The 16,149-nt window shown below is 41.1% G+C and overlaps 1 protein-coding gene across 12 annotated transcripts in view; it reads right to left on the bottom strand.

Moving 5' to 3' along the window:
- Positions 1–16,149, bottom strand: part of PTPRT (protein tyrosine phosphatase receptor type T) — a 564,167-nt gene that overhangs the window by 69,578 nt on the left and 478,440 nt on the right. For all 12 annotated transcript variants that reach the window (XM_068700265.1, XM_068700263.1, XM_068700264.1 and 9 more), the window contains one exon: positions 5,175–5,310. In XM_068700265.1, the coding sequence (XP_068556366.1) occupies positions 5,175–5,310 (136 nt within the window). The remainder of the gene's footprint in view (positions 1–5,174; positions 5,311–16,149) is intronic.

Genomic DNA, 16,149 nt, shown 5'->3' with positions numbered 1-16,149 from the left:
GAGCATATCACAACTTGCACAATTGGTATTTCTCTTGTTGTTGTTAGAAATACAACCTGCCCCATTTCCTCATACATTCCCAATCTGCTGTCCCATGAAGAGGTTTCCCCTGGGAAGAAACAGCTGACTACAGATGTATGAGAGGATTATGCTGAAATGACAGTCTGTGGTGGTGGCCCTTGCTATAGACCTGAAATTCAGGTCAGATTCCTGATAAATCCCAGCTTACTTGAATGACTGAGTCCAAGATACACCTAAATATATTGTTAACCTAATGCCAGAATCCCCTGAAACTCAGAAATTCTGCATGTGACAGCAATGCACCAGTTATGGTGTAGTGATTGCCACTGAGCTACACTGTGTAGTTCTGAGCTCCTCTGAACCTCTAAGCAAAAACAAAATCACCAGGATGTGGAAAATGAGAGCCCACACAGCTAGCCCCACTCCCCTACACACCCCAAAATATTCTTTAATTAAACTCCTCAGCTACACCAGCATCAGGTTTCACAGAGCCCTCCCAGCTGCAGTCTCTCTGTTGAGCATCCCACTGTACTTTCTGCTTTTCTCATGCTCAGCCACTGGGCATGTGTGATCGCAAGAGACCCACGTCTCGATAAAAAGCTGCGTATCCCTCAAGGCTGCTGAGGAAAGCTAGGTAAGATTTATTCTGTAAGGACAGGAAACAGCGGAAAGGAAACAAAAGGAGGTTTTTATTTTGGAATTGGACATGCCATTTTGGCTCAAATTCTCCCATAACATGCAACCTAGAAAAAGGACTTCCTAGAGAATATTCCAAAGCTGTTAAAACTGGTCAGAATTAGGGATCACTAAAAACACGACTTGATCCTAGAATGTACAACACAAGCTGAAGAGCCTGCCTACCATCTGTCTTCAGTAGGGACACAGAAAGGACAGGGGTCTCTGAATGTGCAAATATCCCTACAGTAATTCCACCCTATAGCTTGGATATGTTCTACTCAAGAGACTCTTGAGTCTTACTTAATTAGTTTAAGGTAACAATCTAAATCCTGATCAAGAATAAGGAGCTACGTTTTCATAGAAGGCGCTAATCCTAGACCCTACATAGCCCCAAATCTCCTTTTTTGCTACCAACAGCAGTTTAAAGAAATTTATTTACAGTGCACCCGTGACAGGCTGTCTGATCCAATTTATTCAGTCTTATACTTAAAGGGGTCAGTAGAGACTTTGTCCACTCAAACACAGAAGCCTGAAAAGTGTCACATCCTTTACTCCAGGGAAATGTGAGTCACGATTACAGAGGAGTTAAGGCTGTCCAGATGAAATCAGAATTGACCAAAATCTAATCCTTCTGGGGTGCAAAGTCAAAGGGTATTTCCTCCACAAAGAAGGTTATAAATGCCTTGTTTTTCTTGTTTCATCATGGTTTTTTTACTAACCAGTCCTATATAATCTCTTGTGCAAATGTTTAATTAATATTAAGTACAAAGAAACAAGCTCCTTAGAGTATTAGCCATACCTTGATACAACAAAAATAAAGTATTTCAAGGTATTCTGTATCTATCTGCTCATGAAAGGAAGCGGCAGTGTTCAAATGATCACCAACTCACATGCTGGAAATTAACGGGCTCAATTACACCGCAGGAATTTGTATGCCCTTATACATACAGTAACATTGGAGCTACAAAAATGTAACTCATGTAGCCAGTGGGTCCCCAAATCCAGGCAAACAAATTTAGTTCACAATATTAATTTTAAATACCGTAGGACAGCCATTTAAAAAAAAAAAAAAAAAAAAAAAAAAGATCTATCTACATACACAGATTTTCAACATAGATATACACACATGTAAACATGTAGCAGACTACGTGATCCCAAGGTTCAGCTAAAACACTTCAGACAAACACATGCAAAAATCAAAGCCAAATCGTCCACTGAATAAACTTTCTCGCTGGCTTAATTTAGCTTCACATGTCTGACTAAACCCCACGAAATATTGGCAGCTCGCAGAAATTTCCCAGTTGCTCGAGATTTTGAAATGCATTCTACTGAAACATTTGTTACCACGTTACATATCAAAGGCTCAAAAAATACAGTGATTTGAGGTGTCCCACACTTTCTGATGACCTGTCCAATCCTAATCTCAGATCATTTTCTTTCTCAGTGCTTCCTCCTCTTCTAATCTCTCCCCTTCCATTGGTCTTTGTACTGGTTAGCGAACCACTTCATTCAGGATATCCATGTCTGTGTCTATTACCAATGAACTATAATGTCCTGAACCATGAACAAATGCCACTGTGATATTTTCCAGCTCCATTTGAAGGAAATGCCTCAAGTCTGTCTAATTAAATTATTTTTCTGCATTGTTGCCTTGCAAGACAACACTGTCTTGTGCACACAGGCATTAGCCTCAGTGAACTGAAAAGGGGATCTCTTTTCAAGTAAGGTTAATGCAAAAATCGAATGCCAGAGCTTAAGCTCCTAACACTTCTCCTTGTAAAAGAGAAAAAGAACAATTCTGTTGTTAAGCTGTTCTCTCAGAGTACAACTTTTCCGTTGTGCCCCCCCAGAAATTCAGATGAATGTGTGGCCCAAAGCGGCCTTTCCTTTTATAAAATCCGGCCCCAAACCACATTAGGTTACAGACAAAATAAGCCTGGCAGGCTTAAGTTAATCTTCAGGGAACGCTTGTCCACACGCAGCTCCAAGCCTCAATTTGAGGCGACTGGTGGTACCCATTCAAGGGAAACCCAGAACCGATACAATCAGCAGGTTCATCAGTGATATGGAGGCACGCTACGCAGACCGAGAGCGCACAAGCCTCCCAAACCTCTCCATGCACTGTTATAGCTTCTAAATGGGAAACGGTTTTAAAGTCGATGAGCCAGATTATTTCTTATAATAGTGTTTATTCCAGTGGGTAACTTTGCAAATGACAGCAAGCAGGCAGAGCTACAGACTGCAGTGATTTTGCCTATTTGCATTCAGAAGGGGGGAGCGTGGGGGCTCCTGAGAGTATCCTCACCTCTCTGATTTAGCTCTTGGCAGGCTGCACCACAAGAAAGACTGTGCTCAAATAATGAATTTCTGGTCATCACGAAAAATCATCATTTGTTTTCTGCCCAGCAATATACATGACTTACAATAATAACACATTGTGGGACAGAAATGAAAGATGTTATCAACTCTTAATAGCTTGTGAAACACACCAGGATGTTCAGACGTGGCATTTCTCTGCACATCATGACAGCTTTCCTTATGTCTTCCTTTTCAAGCTGTAAAAAAAGCTTTTCTTAAGGAGTGTTTAGGAAGGTAACAGGAATGGATGAGAGCTGGGCATTACCAGAAAGCCAGGTCAGTTTTTCCTGAAACCAGTTTTCTGATTTTTGTTTGTTTTTAATTGGAGATAACAAATTTTCTCTGCTTATGAACTGAAAAGCTCCTGGGAGACTGGAACGAGAGACCTCTATACTGTAAAACTGCAGTAGACAAGACTACTAAACGCATGCACATCTGTCCACAAAATCACAAGTGTTTGCACACAACAAAAAATGGATTCAAAATGTAGGTTATCCACACCTCCATTTAATTCAATAGAAATTCACAGTATGTATGTATGTGATCAGTTTTGAAAAATCACAGAATCACATCACTTGGAAAGGCCACCCAAAGGTAATCGAGTCCAACCTTCTGCTGAAACCCGTTTCCCTTACAGGAAGCCCCTCGTGGCTTTATCCAAGTCAAATTTTGAACTTCTCCAAGGATGGAGAATCTCCAGCTCCCAGACATTCTGGTAGCCCTCCTCTGGACTTGCACCCTTCTTGTACTGAGGTTCCCCAAACCAGACACAAGTACAACCAGAGCAACCTCACCAGCAGCAAGCAAGAGAATAATCCCTTGCCTCACCCTGCTGCCTACACTCTTGCTAACGCTGCCCAGCTGGCTGCCTCCAAGGGCACACTGCTGGCTTGTGTGCCACTTGTCCTCTAAAGCCGCCAGGCCCTTTTCTGCAAACCTGCCTTCTGGTCACCCCAGCCTGTACCGTTGTGAGGAGCTACTCCATCCCAGATGCAACCCTTCACCTTTGCTACACCTTGCAAGGTTCCGACCAGGCCATTTCTCCAGCCTCCCAAGGTCCTTGGGAATACCAGCCCTTCACTCCAGCATCTGTATCATAAAATTGTTCCATTTGCCCTGAATTATTATAGAGGAGATCATACCTAGATTTAACTGCTTCTCCTATTTTTGTGTGGCTAATACATGTGACTGTTTGTCATAGAGATAAGAGATTGTAGAGGAGCAGAGTTTTGTTTTGCCAAGCCTCACTCCTTGCAGCACACCAAATAACATCATCAAGGCTCTCACGTGTAACACTACCTGTTCCCTAGGCCAGGGGCCGCAGGCTAACAAACTCACGTTTCATGTAGAATCAAATTACCGTTGAAAAAGTACAGTTCACCTCAGAAATGTAATTGGTAAAAATACATACAGAATGCATCCTTTTCTTAAGAAAATCTCTTGCCTAAGTGGTTTGCTGAATCAGTGTACTGCACTGTAAATGTGGAGCTCTTCAAACAGTAACTGCTACAATGGCCTTCTACAAAGTATAAGTGCAAATGGTCCACAGAAAATCACATGAAATGAACTGTTTGAATGAATTTCATTACCATACATGATTTTTTTTTAAAGTTTCATCCTCCTATAAACTAAATCTAACTCTTTCAAGGACTTCCAACCCTTTGCAACATATAATATTCCAGCTGAACATTGGCCACAAAGGAATCGCTGTGTGGAAATGTGTCTCATCAGGACTTGCTTGGGAACAAGACCCCCGACCATATCATTTTAAGACATTACTTTTCTTGGCTGTTAAGAAAGAATTCTTTTCTTCTGTTAGAGCACAGCTGTGGCTCATTATGTCTTTCTACTTGTCCCTGCATTTTCATTTGCTGTCCCTTCTCTTAGATCATTAACTCTCTGGAGTACCAACCATTCTTTTGTTGTGATCAAGTATCTGGCAGAACGGGCATCTCTTCCGGGACTGCAACTTTAGTGGTGTTATTACATAAATATATGTTAAGTGCTGCCTCCTGTAACACAAATGGAACCATTTATGTTTGCCAAACCTGTTGTTCTTATTAAAATAGCAGCACTCTAGCCAGGAGGGCCAAGATGGAGGCAAAGCAGAAACTCACCTTCTCTTGATGGTAAGCATTGCTCCTAAGAGAATGATAACAAACATCAGAAGCCCAGCTATAACTCCAGCCATTTTCACTGTGCTGTCCACTTGCTTTTCAGGTTCCACTGCATTGGAATTCTGTGTGGAAGCTCCTTAAAAGATAGAGGGAGAGGAAGAAGAAGATAAAAAGAGAACTTGTAAAAATAAATAAATAAATAAATAAATAAATAAATAAATAATCTTGCAATGATTCAGTTTTCATATTCATTTGAAAACCTAGAAATATATTTGCAATTAAATTGCAACAGACCTTCTAACCTAACTTTTTGCGCCTTTAATAACAGCTAATGCCAGATATTTCAGAGCAGTGGTAGGGTATAAAAAAAAACACAACGTGTAAAGCAACTGACTAATATTTTCCAATATTATACTGTTTTGGGGAATTTAATGTTCTGATGCATTCAGCATACACCCAGAAGCAGAAGGATTAATAGCAGTTATAATTTTCATCCCAAGCAGCTTAAATCAAGTTGCAATCCTTACGCATCAAAATATGGAATATGAGTTTCCAGTTATATATCCCCTACTACTATTTGCAGAAACTTTTTTCTTCTAAAACCAGAATACATTTGTATTTCTCTCTATACTGAAGGCCTGGCTTGTATAAACATACAACTGCAATTATACACGTAATAAGCATTAATCCAGCACACAGAGTACCCTCCACATCATCTAATGTATTCTGTGCGTGGGTTCTGTGGCCCAGGCAAGGCAACAAAATTTCTACCTCAAATTTTTTTAAAACAGAACATCCTACACACCTAAAAATAAAGTGTATTTAGAAACATGATTTGCAAAGCATTTCTTCTTTTACTTGTTATGATCTGACTTCAGTGGTCCTTAGCCCGTGCAATAAATGGGCCTAGCACGATGGCACCCTCTGCCCTTTTGCTGGGACTACTCAACACGGTGCTTGTTACAACCCTTAGCTTTACAGACATCACCACTTGCTGCACAGAATTTTCCCAGATACAGCTTAAGCCACAGAGCTTGATTTTGAAAGCCCTGCAAGATCTGAGTTGCGGCTACTCTGAAAATTGAGTTAGCCTATTTTTATTACATTCCTAATATACTTAACTACTACTAAAAACACCACATTTGCATCAGATGGAGTTAAATGAATTCATTTTACATGAGATCACAGCCTTATCTTGGGCTTCACCTTTGCTGCTGGAGTCAGCCACATCTTCCTGTACAGTTCATACTTTGTAAGAAAAGGCAATAATAGGTGAAAACAGTGTTGTCACTAGAAGACAGTAATGTTTTGCTCTTTTCACAGCTGTGTTGCTGACCCTCTGGAAAAGCTGAATCACTTCTGTTCATGCAGTCAGTTGTTTGTGGGAAGAATATTCAACCAAGTCCATATTTTGGTGAGACACTAGAAAGCCTCACTTCACTTTTTATTTTTTGCCCATTTGTCACTTGTTAATCTGTGTGTGGTTTAAAAGAACTCTGTTTGCAGATGATTCCCAATGGTGACCATGATCAAATCATGTCATTTAGGGCTTTCCAATATGTTCTGAGTAGAGCCTAAGCTGATGGACTTCCTTGGACGAGGATCAGCTCTTGAATGACGTATTACAGGCTCCTCTCATCTTATCTTGAAGGGTAAATATGGAACAACGACACAATAAATGCAAAACAGGAAAACACACCACATGCAGTGATAAAGGAAGGATTTCAGTTTTCCTAAAGCTAAGCTGTTAATCTAGTTTGCCACAGGAAAACACAAAATTTACAAAGCAAAAATTGTCTTTGCTGTTTGAAGCACACGTGTAATTTTCAGCTTTTTGTCCCTGACAGCTGTACTGCTCTGCTGTGTCCACCAATTTTCCCATTCAGTTCAGAGTTTACCAGTAACTTCTATGTACATACCTAAAATACACTAAAAGGACTTCTGAGCATGAAAATAAAATAGCATATCAGCTGCATATTACCATCTTTGTTTGACAACACGTCTTAGAACAAATCTGTCCAAGAATTGAGCTATATGCCATCACACAAGCAATTCTGACACTATCGCATAACAGAACAAGTGATAAAGGTGCAATTTTTATCCTGAAAATGGCTGAATGTGTTTGTTTGATGTGCAACTAAGCAGTACTCCAAATTACCCTTCACTCGAGTCGCAGTTACTCCTATGACCCTAAATGATAGGTGTTGGAGAATGGCTTTCTACCAAACAGCACAGTCAGACCCACCCCCTTTTTTTTTCATACCATCTGAATGCCCTCATGAATTGTGAGCCATGTTTAAAAAAAGAAAAAAAAAAAAAAATGTGCTGTCAATTCCATCCTCTAATTCCCTGGATTGGTTTGATTCTGCCAGGCTGTTGCTTATTACTACAGGCAATGTGTGGTGAGCGCATTTTTATTTGATATTTCTCTTTCCATTGCAGACTACTGCAGTTCTAGAAAGAGAATAAAGGCTCATTATCCATCCTGACACCTACACACTGTAGTGACTGATTCACTTGAATCTTCTATGTAACTCTTTCTATCCATCTTGGCAAAGGCCAACAATTCCTTTAGGCTACTAGTCCAACCATTTGTAAGTTGTCTTAGCTGATAGCGCCTAGGAATTGATAATATGACAGGGTAAGTAAATTCCTGAGTCTCAGTTCTTAAATCTTTGCACAATGAAGCAATCCCACGAAGTCAGCTGTTTTCCTGCCATTCCACCATTATTTTCTTGTAGATGCCTAAAATCTGCTATGGTGGCTTGTACTCCCACCTGCACCACCACCAGCTATAGGCAAGCAGAACATTTCCATCCCGGGAGCAGGAGGTCTACGAGGTGTTAGTGCAGTTGCAGAAGATGACTTCTGCTGCTCCAGACAGTAATAGTTTAGAATTCAGTTTTGCTTCTCTTCTTTACCAGGCATGCATGCAGACCTGAAATCTTCTGAGCACAGGAGCCCATAAAAACTGCTCTGTTTCATACAAATGTCTTTAAGTACAATTTTCTTTCTGAAAAACAGTGTTTATATACTGCTTATATCAAAAGTGGAAAAAAAAGAAACAAAAACCCCTTATAACCACAGTTTCCAGCGGTGACTTCCACCACATTTCCAAGGATAAATTGTTCCTCGTAACTGAAGCTGGCTACCGGTATAATAGGATATAGATGGAACAGGTCACTCCTGTTATTACTGAGTGTATTTCAGTGGCACTCAGAGGCCCCCACGAAGGTCAGGACCCCATTACAGTGCACTAACATGAAGTAGGACAATTTTGTGCCCTAAGCTTACTTTCTTAATAAGGAAGGCAAATGATAGAAGACAGACAGAGAAGTGAAGACCACAGCTCCCTTGACTCCCTATCTGTGCATTATCTACCAGACCAAATTTCTTTCAGGGATTTACGTCTAATTGCTTTTTATGTACATTCATGTACTGTACAAAATACCCTTAACAATGTACAAAATGCCCTTAAAGCTTGGTCAGTGGCATGAATCTAACTTTCACAGGTATCATCATTCACCCAGCACTCTATTATGTGTTCAGAGCTATTTGAAGATCATAGTCCTTCTGCACTGATCTAATTTGCTTTGTTTTTTCAACCCTTTCAGGATTCTCATACAACAAAGGACCAACATCTTGAAGACACAACACAATATAAGCCATGTATTCATGGGAGATACTGTTCTTGTGACACTGCAGAGATGCAGAGAGGAGAGCAGGAGCAAATGCACTCTTCACAGGCGCTCACCAGCCCATGAGAAGTCAGGTTTATGGTTCATCGAGCAGGGACAGCTTCAGTAATCCGCTCACAGGCACCCAACGTCTAATCCGGCTGTGCTGCTGTGGATGCAGAGATACCTGAATCCCACACTATTTCAGTAAGGTGCAACGAGTGAAAAAAATGGCTTGATGTCGTGCCAGATTCTTGGGGCTTTCACAGTCTTTTAAATTCCCCCTTGCTTCAGATCATGATTAAAGCCGGAACTGCTGTGGTTGATAACTTAAGGACAGGAATTTTGAAATCCAAAATGAATTCCAGTGGAGAGAGCTGCCATTTGTATTCCAGACTTAGATCTTCCAGAAGGTTGCTTCAGCTGAAAGTGCTTCTGTCCACAAGGAAGAGCTGACATGTTTAGCTACTATGAGCTGGACAATGGCTTGCAAGTGATTCCAACAGCAGAAATTCAAGTTTTTGTCAGTAATAACTGATGAGGAGACTATGCCCTTCTACGCTCAAAAATGAAAAAGCTTCCACTTACCAGCAAGTATTCATTTGTAGCATTATACATTTCTAGAGTGATATTCAAATCTACTTTAAACCCTCTTAATGCTCATGCAAGGTAAGTAATAAATTATGCTATCTACTTTACAGATCTGGAAAGATTAAGGATATGCCTTCGGTATCACACAGCAGAGCTGAGGATTGACATTTCTGGACCGACACACTGTGTCAGTGCTATCAGACCACACAACCTCTCACAGAAAAAAGGAAAAAAAAAAAAAAAAGAGAGAGAAACAGAAATGGCAGCTAAGTGAAAGAAGACACAGTGGCAATCTTTTACCCAGCAAGCTGGGGACAGATATATTATTTGAAAACAATAAGCTGCAAGATATAAAGTAACCTTCTCTGCAGAGGTGGCATACTAAGAACATCTAGGAAAGAATGATTATTAAGTGTATATAGCTAAGCAGGACTGATAATACAAGTTTCTTCTACAAAGCCTATTTCACAGACTCTGATTTGAAACATTATTTAAAGCAGCAATTACAAGATTGCATTAAAAATGTAACTGGCAGGGAAAGGAATTTGGAAAAGTCATAGGCAGGAGGAAAAGACCAGTATTTAAGTCAAATTTCCAACTGGTGAGGGCATAAAGAACAAAGTCCCACAAGGGAAGTGGTACCACAATCAGCAGCAGCACCACTGCATAGGAGAGAGAAGTATCTGAGACCACAGCAAAAGTAGGAGAGAAAGCAAATGAAATGGCATGGGACAGATGGGTCAAACAACAAACAAACCAACCAACCACCAGAGCAGTGCAAGTGTAAATAATGGAGGGGCAAGTAAGCCTAGCAGTGACTGCATTTGGTCTCGAAGTTGTAACAACAAAGGATACAACTCCTCTGGGCAGAAAGTCACTCTTGAAACAAACACTAATCAGAAAAATTACTTCAAAGCAATAATTAACCCAGAAAGAATAATGAAAAATAATGGGTTAAAAGTCATTATGAGTTCAAATGAGCTGCTCAATTAATCAGAGTAATTTCTTTGCAGCATATAATGTCTTGGCAGCACACTGAATTTAAAATTTCTTAATAGACCTAGAGGCTGATTTACAAAAGACAGTTATTCTCAAATCACTTGTAAACATGATTTCCTTTTCTTTTTCTTTCCTTTCATGGCACTTTCTATGCAAGTTGCCCACCAATTATTAAAGCATCTCCATACTTAATAATGTTTTCCCCCGTTTTCAGATCCAGATTATATCTAACCTCTGAAACATCATCTCAGATAGCCAGATACCTCTAACAATAACACTGCTTCCTGTATCTCGATGAAGAATACCTGCTAGCTAGCCCTCTGCTGTCTGCCTCACTCACTCATGGGCTGTGTCAGGCAGACTGTCTGCACTGGGATGAGGAGCTACCTACAGTGCTGGCACTTCTGCGTATTGTAAGGTACCAAAGGGAGATGAAGCATGTACAGAGCAGGGCTATGAAGCTGGTGAAGGGCCTGGGACACAAGTCCTGTGAGAAGCAGCTGAGGGAACTGGGGTTGTTTGGTCTGGAGAAGAGGAGGCTCAGGGGAGAGCTCATTGCTCTCTGCAACTGCCTGAAAGGAAGCTGTGGGGAGCTGGGGGTCGGCCTCTTCCAGGTAACCAGAGGGAATGGCCTCAAGTTGCACCAGGGGAGGTTCAGGCTGGAAATGAGGAGACATTTCTGCTCAGAAAGAGCTGTCAGGCACTGGGACGGGTTGCCCAGGGAGGTGGTGGAGTCACCGTCCCTGGGGGTGTTCAAGGGAAGGCTGGACGTGGTGCTTGGGGACATGGCTTAGTGGTGACATTGGTGGTAGGGAGACGGTTGGACTAGATGATGTTGGAGATCTTTTCCATCCCTATTTATTCTATGATTCTAAGACAGATTCTATTTCAGCTGCAGCTTTGTTTGTTGCAATTCATTGAAAAGGAACATCCCCAACACGATTACTAGACATCACGTCACTACGCCAGTCTTCCACCTCCAGTTATTGAAGACTGCAAACAGCACAGGCCTACTCGCTCTGGCTTACAAGTACAATGAGACATTCTCATTTTTTTAAAGAAGCTCAAAAGGAGTGGAAAGAATGATGAGAGCCAAAAGCTTTCAACCATATTGTAAGTGGAGAGAGCAACAAAACAAAGCAGTCTTGGAGAGAAATTCAGACCTGAATTTATATGAGGGATTATCAGGCATACAGGTTGAATCTGTAGGAGGAGGAGGGTAAACACACAGTGAGGAATCAAGATTAGTGTTACTAAACTGAACGAGAATTAAAAAACAGCAGTAAGAGAATAATTGATTCTAGAGATTCCAGGCAAATCCACCACAAAGGCTTTTCTTCTCTCCTTCTATTTTCTTCCTCTCTCTTCAGAACAGAAGCACTTAATTTGTGCTAAAGGCAGATATATGGCCCCAAGAATGAGAAAGGTTACTACGTTTACTTGAAAGAAGAGCTTGGATAAAGAGCAGCCGTTGCGATGTCTACAAGTGATGTGATGGTTCAGAGGGTGATAGCACATTTCCATTTTAACTCTCCACTTTTGCAGAGCTATTTAAAATTCAGATTTCAATTATAAAAATGGGGAGGAAAAAAAAAAAAAAGTAAATGTTCCAAAAGTCCAAATTTGCAGACGTGACTTAATTTTTGTATGGTCTTATATACACAGAGAGGAGAGAGATCAATCTTTTGACCGATACAGACAAAAACATTACCGTGCATGACGATGCCACGGATGTGTAACAGACATCACACTCCACGAATAACAACTAATTAACCTTTGCACCAGCCAGTTCCCGTTAAGCACCTACTCTGCTCTCATCATGGTGATCATTAAAAATCCACAGCCAGACCAGCTGCAGAAATTACAAAAACAGCGAGCAAAGTCCAGAGGTGGGTATATAATGAACGCTGAAATCGGGCCACCTCTGAGCCCGGCTGGTCAAAGGTGCTTTAAGCACCACGGTGGCCTACAAAACCTGTGCTGATAACACCTCAACCGCAAGCAGGCTGAGCAGCATGCAAAGGAGGATACTCGCCGTTTTACAGTAAAAAGGGAGTCGTGTAGGCAATGCATTAGGGAGTCTGCATACACACACTCTACGTGTGCTGCATGAAACACCGGGAAACCTTCTGTACTTTGCCGAGTTGAAGCTGCACTTTCAGACATGTCTTGAATGAAGATTTTTATTTTCTGTCTACAGTGGTGTTAAGAAATGGTCTGTTCCACACACACCACTTTTATGGCATTGTCACCTGTCCTCATGCTACCATGTAGTTTTTTTAAGTGTCCAGTTCCTGGAAGAAACTGAGAAGCTACTGCGTTAATAATAACCTGATTCTGAACATGGGCTGAGAAATCTATTTAAGGAAAAAGAAACAATCTAATTGTAATAGCCTTGGGTTTGTCATGCCTTTGAAAATGCTATTTAAGGACACTGACAATAATAATTGCTCATGAAAACCTTTTTAAATGATCCACAGTACCTGAGCAGCAGTCGCTGTTCATGTCATGCTTCAGCTGCTTCCAAAGCACCTCCACATAGAGGGAAATGCAGAAGAAATACCAACCACCCCACTAAGGTGATGGAAACACATGAGGGTTAGGAACATGCAACACCGTTGTCCTCTGAAACAAGGCCCCCTCCTCCTGTTCCTCTGTGCTCAGCTCCCCCACCTCCAGCCCATCACTCAGGCCCTGTGCAGGGGGTTTCAGGGAACATTCAGACAGAGAGGGAAAACATACCTGAATTTCACAAGCAAGTCATCACCCATTGCTTCCTGCGTTTAAAACCAAACCAAACCCTTACTGATTTGCCCGTCGCTTCTGGTTTTAATGCCCAGCTTTTTCTCCCCATTTTTAATACCTTTTTCTCCTCTTTTGCCTGGCTGGTGGTTCAGCTGCAAACAAAGCTTTGATTGCCTGCCCAGCACCAGCCACAACCACCACACAGGGCTCTCAGCATCCCTTCTCACCAGGCAGTTCTGCTGAAAGGGGACAACAGCCCCCAGGGCACCCCAGGTAAATCCATGCCTGTGCTGATTCCAGGAGGACTTGGCTCCTGCTACAATAACCACTTTTATCCTGAAAACCCTTCTTTGCTGGAACAGCTCCGAGTATCTCCCAGCAGTGGACACTTTCAATTACAGAGGCGATGTTTTCCACAGTCTGCTGTTGCTAATCTGTCCCAAATCTTACCTTAAATATCGCGCCTGTCTTTCAGCCTCTCCATTCCCACTGTTTAATCGTGGAGCCCTAGTTTTGGGGTCTGACAGCACAGCGGAGCTCTGGAATAGACAACGTCCTCAAGAAACTGGGCCGCAGTTACCAGGCTCAGTTCACTTGTGGCCTCATCCAGTTCTGCACCAGCTTCTTCACTCATTAAGTGAAGTTGGTTCATTAGCTCCCTGGGTTAAGGATGCCCCCAGAACAGAAATTTTAAATCCCTCTGTGTCAGTCTTGGTACCAAATCTGATGAAAATAAAGATGCTCACTAGTTGAATGGGCATCAAAATGCCAGGAAGTTTGATTTGTCTTCCCAGCAGGGAATATTTTTCAGTAAGAGCAACATAAGTGTGTCTGTTATTAACAATTAATTAGAGTGATACATGAACTTATGCTAAAAAAATAACTTTTAGAAGGCTGAAACTTGTTCAGGGTTACAGAAAAAAAAGACATTTTCATGCCTCCAACTTAAAAAGTGTGATGAAACTCTCTGAAATAAATAGCACAAAACAGAATAAACCTGTCAGAGGAATAACATTCCAGTGTATCAAAAGACAAAATGCAATAACAAACAGATTTGAAGTGGGATTAGATCTGTTTAAAAAATACATTATCTGTCTACAAAACTAGAATATATTTCAGAAAAAAAAAATCGAGCCCTCAAATTTGAGGGAACAAAAGCTACTAAGAAACAGCTTTCAAATGCAGCAAAATTGGGTACAGTAGGATTTTTTTTCTTCCTAAATTTTCCAATTTTTTGCACTTTTATTCGTCTGTAATTTCATTGGTCACATTTCAGACTCAGGCTCATGTCCAAGGTCTCAAGATTGCTGCACACTCATTGTCAAGGCAGTTCCCTTTTGCCGGTGTTAATCCACTACAAAAAAAAAAAAAAGGCAGGACTATTTATCTTAATCTTAAAACCAACTGAATTTCAGCGTAATCCCCGTACCTTTTTGCCCCATTATCATCGCAGCCACCCTTATGTGTAAATTAATTGTGGAGTAATAAAGTCATACACATGTGTACATATACAGAGGGATAACCATGCAGCACTGGAGTAGGAACATTTATACAAAAACTTAATCCATCCGAAAACTGAAAAAACACCCCTCCTTTCCCATCCCTTTACATTAATCACACCTAACTCCACAATGTCCCAGCAGGTCATCCTATGCCTATCAAGTTAAAGCAGCAGAAACTGTTTCTGCAAGCTGATGTGTTTCTCTTCTAGACTGACATTTTCTGGGGTGAAGCAGTGGTACTGGTTCCAGTGTTACGCGCTACGAGACAAGTTTAGGACACACAGATCATCAAGTTCAAACTGCAAAACCCTCGAGAAGCTCTGAGCATCTCCATTTCTGTGAATGAGCTTTATAGCATGCGTCTGAGGCTCAATTCCACAAGGTCTCTGATTCCTGCAGAAGCTTGTATGAGAAGGACTTACAGAATCAAGCCTTCATTCTTCTGTCATCACCTCTTCAACAGCAGGACCAGGCTGTTGAAGCCTCAGTGTAAGCAGCAGCCCCACAAAACGCAGTAGCTATTTTGATGCAGAAATGCTAGATCATCCCCACGCACCCTCAGGGAGATGCTCAGCCTCTGCAGAGGGCCAGAAAGGGATCCCCGAGCCTCTTCAGCCACACTCAAATGCTCATGTGAAGGTTTACGTGCAGCCTGGGTCCCCAGCTGACCCTCTGCTCAGGTGTCATCTGATTCACATCAGCGCAGAAGTGCTGCATAAGGGAAAGCTCCCTTTATAGCACAGATTGAATAATTCTAAAAGCATTTTCCCGTGCAAACAAAATATGAAACGAGAAGTCAGGAAGCTGCTCAGACTTCAGGAAGTTTCGGCAGTCTTCCTTTCTCTGAGCTGATAATCACCTGTGCTCAAGAGGCTGGGTGGGTTTCGCATGGTCACCTCTTGCCTACCTATTACTGCTAAGAACAAGCAAAACCGTTCCCAGGCAGCGTGCACAAGAGAAAAGAAAAAAAAAAAAAAAAAAGGAAAAAAAATCTCATAATGGTTATTAAATTTCCATTCTTCCATTTGCAAGAACTAACAATTTAAAAAAAAGAAGAAATAAATATCAAGAGATAAGGAACCATTAATGAGCCCTCTGCCTTGGTTTCAATTACACTGTGAAAGTAATTTAATGCACTTTAAGAATACAAGAGGTAATCGCTCTCTTTGGTAAGAGGTTGCAATTTTCTCTAATAAAGTGTCAATATAAATATGTTGTTTTAAAACAAAGAGAACAAGTAAGTTATTTCAGAAAGAATGGGACGTGTTAAAACAAATGCCATCAAGGAAACCAAATGACAGAATTAATAAACAAACAGGTTGAATGCAAATTGTATGGCAGAGACCTAATAAATTGGAATTTAATTATAAGCTTATTTTTAAAGAGTGTTTTATGCTAATGATATGCATCCAAGTGACTAATGCTATGAAAGATGACATTGCTCCAGTAATTTACAAAGAG

This window comes from Anas acuta, chromosome 16 (assembly GCF_963932015.1).
Source record: "Anas acuta chromosome 16, bAnaAcu1.1, whole genome shotgun sequence".
NCBI classification, from domain to species: Eukaryota; Metazoa; Chordata; class Aves; order Anseriformes; family Anatidae; genus Anas; species Anas acuta.
This window is presented reverse-complemented; position numbering and strand designations above follow the sequence as displayed.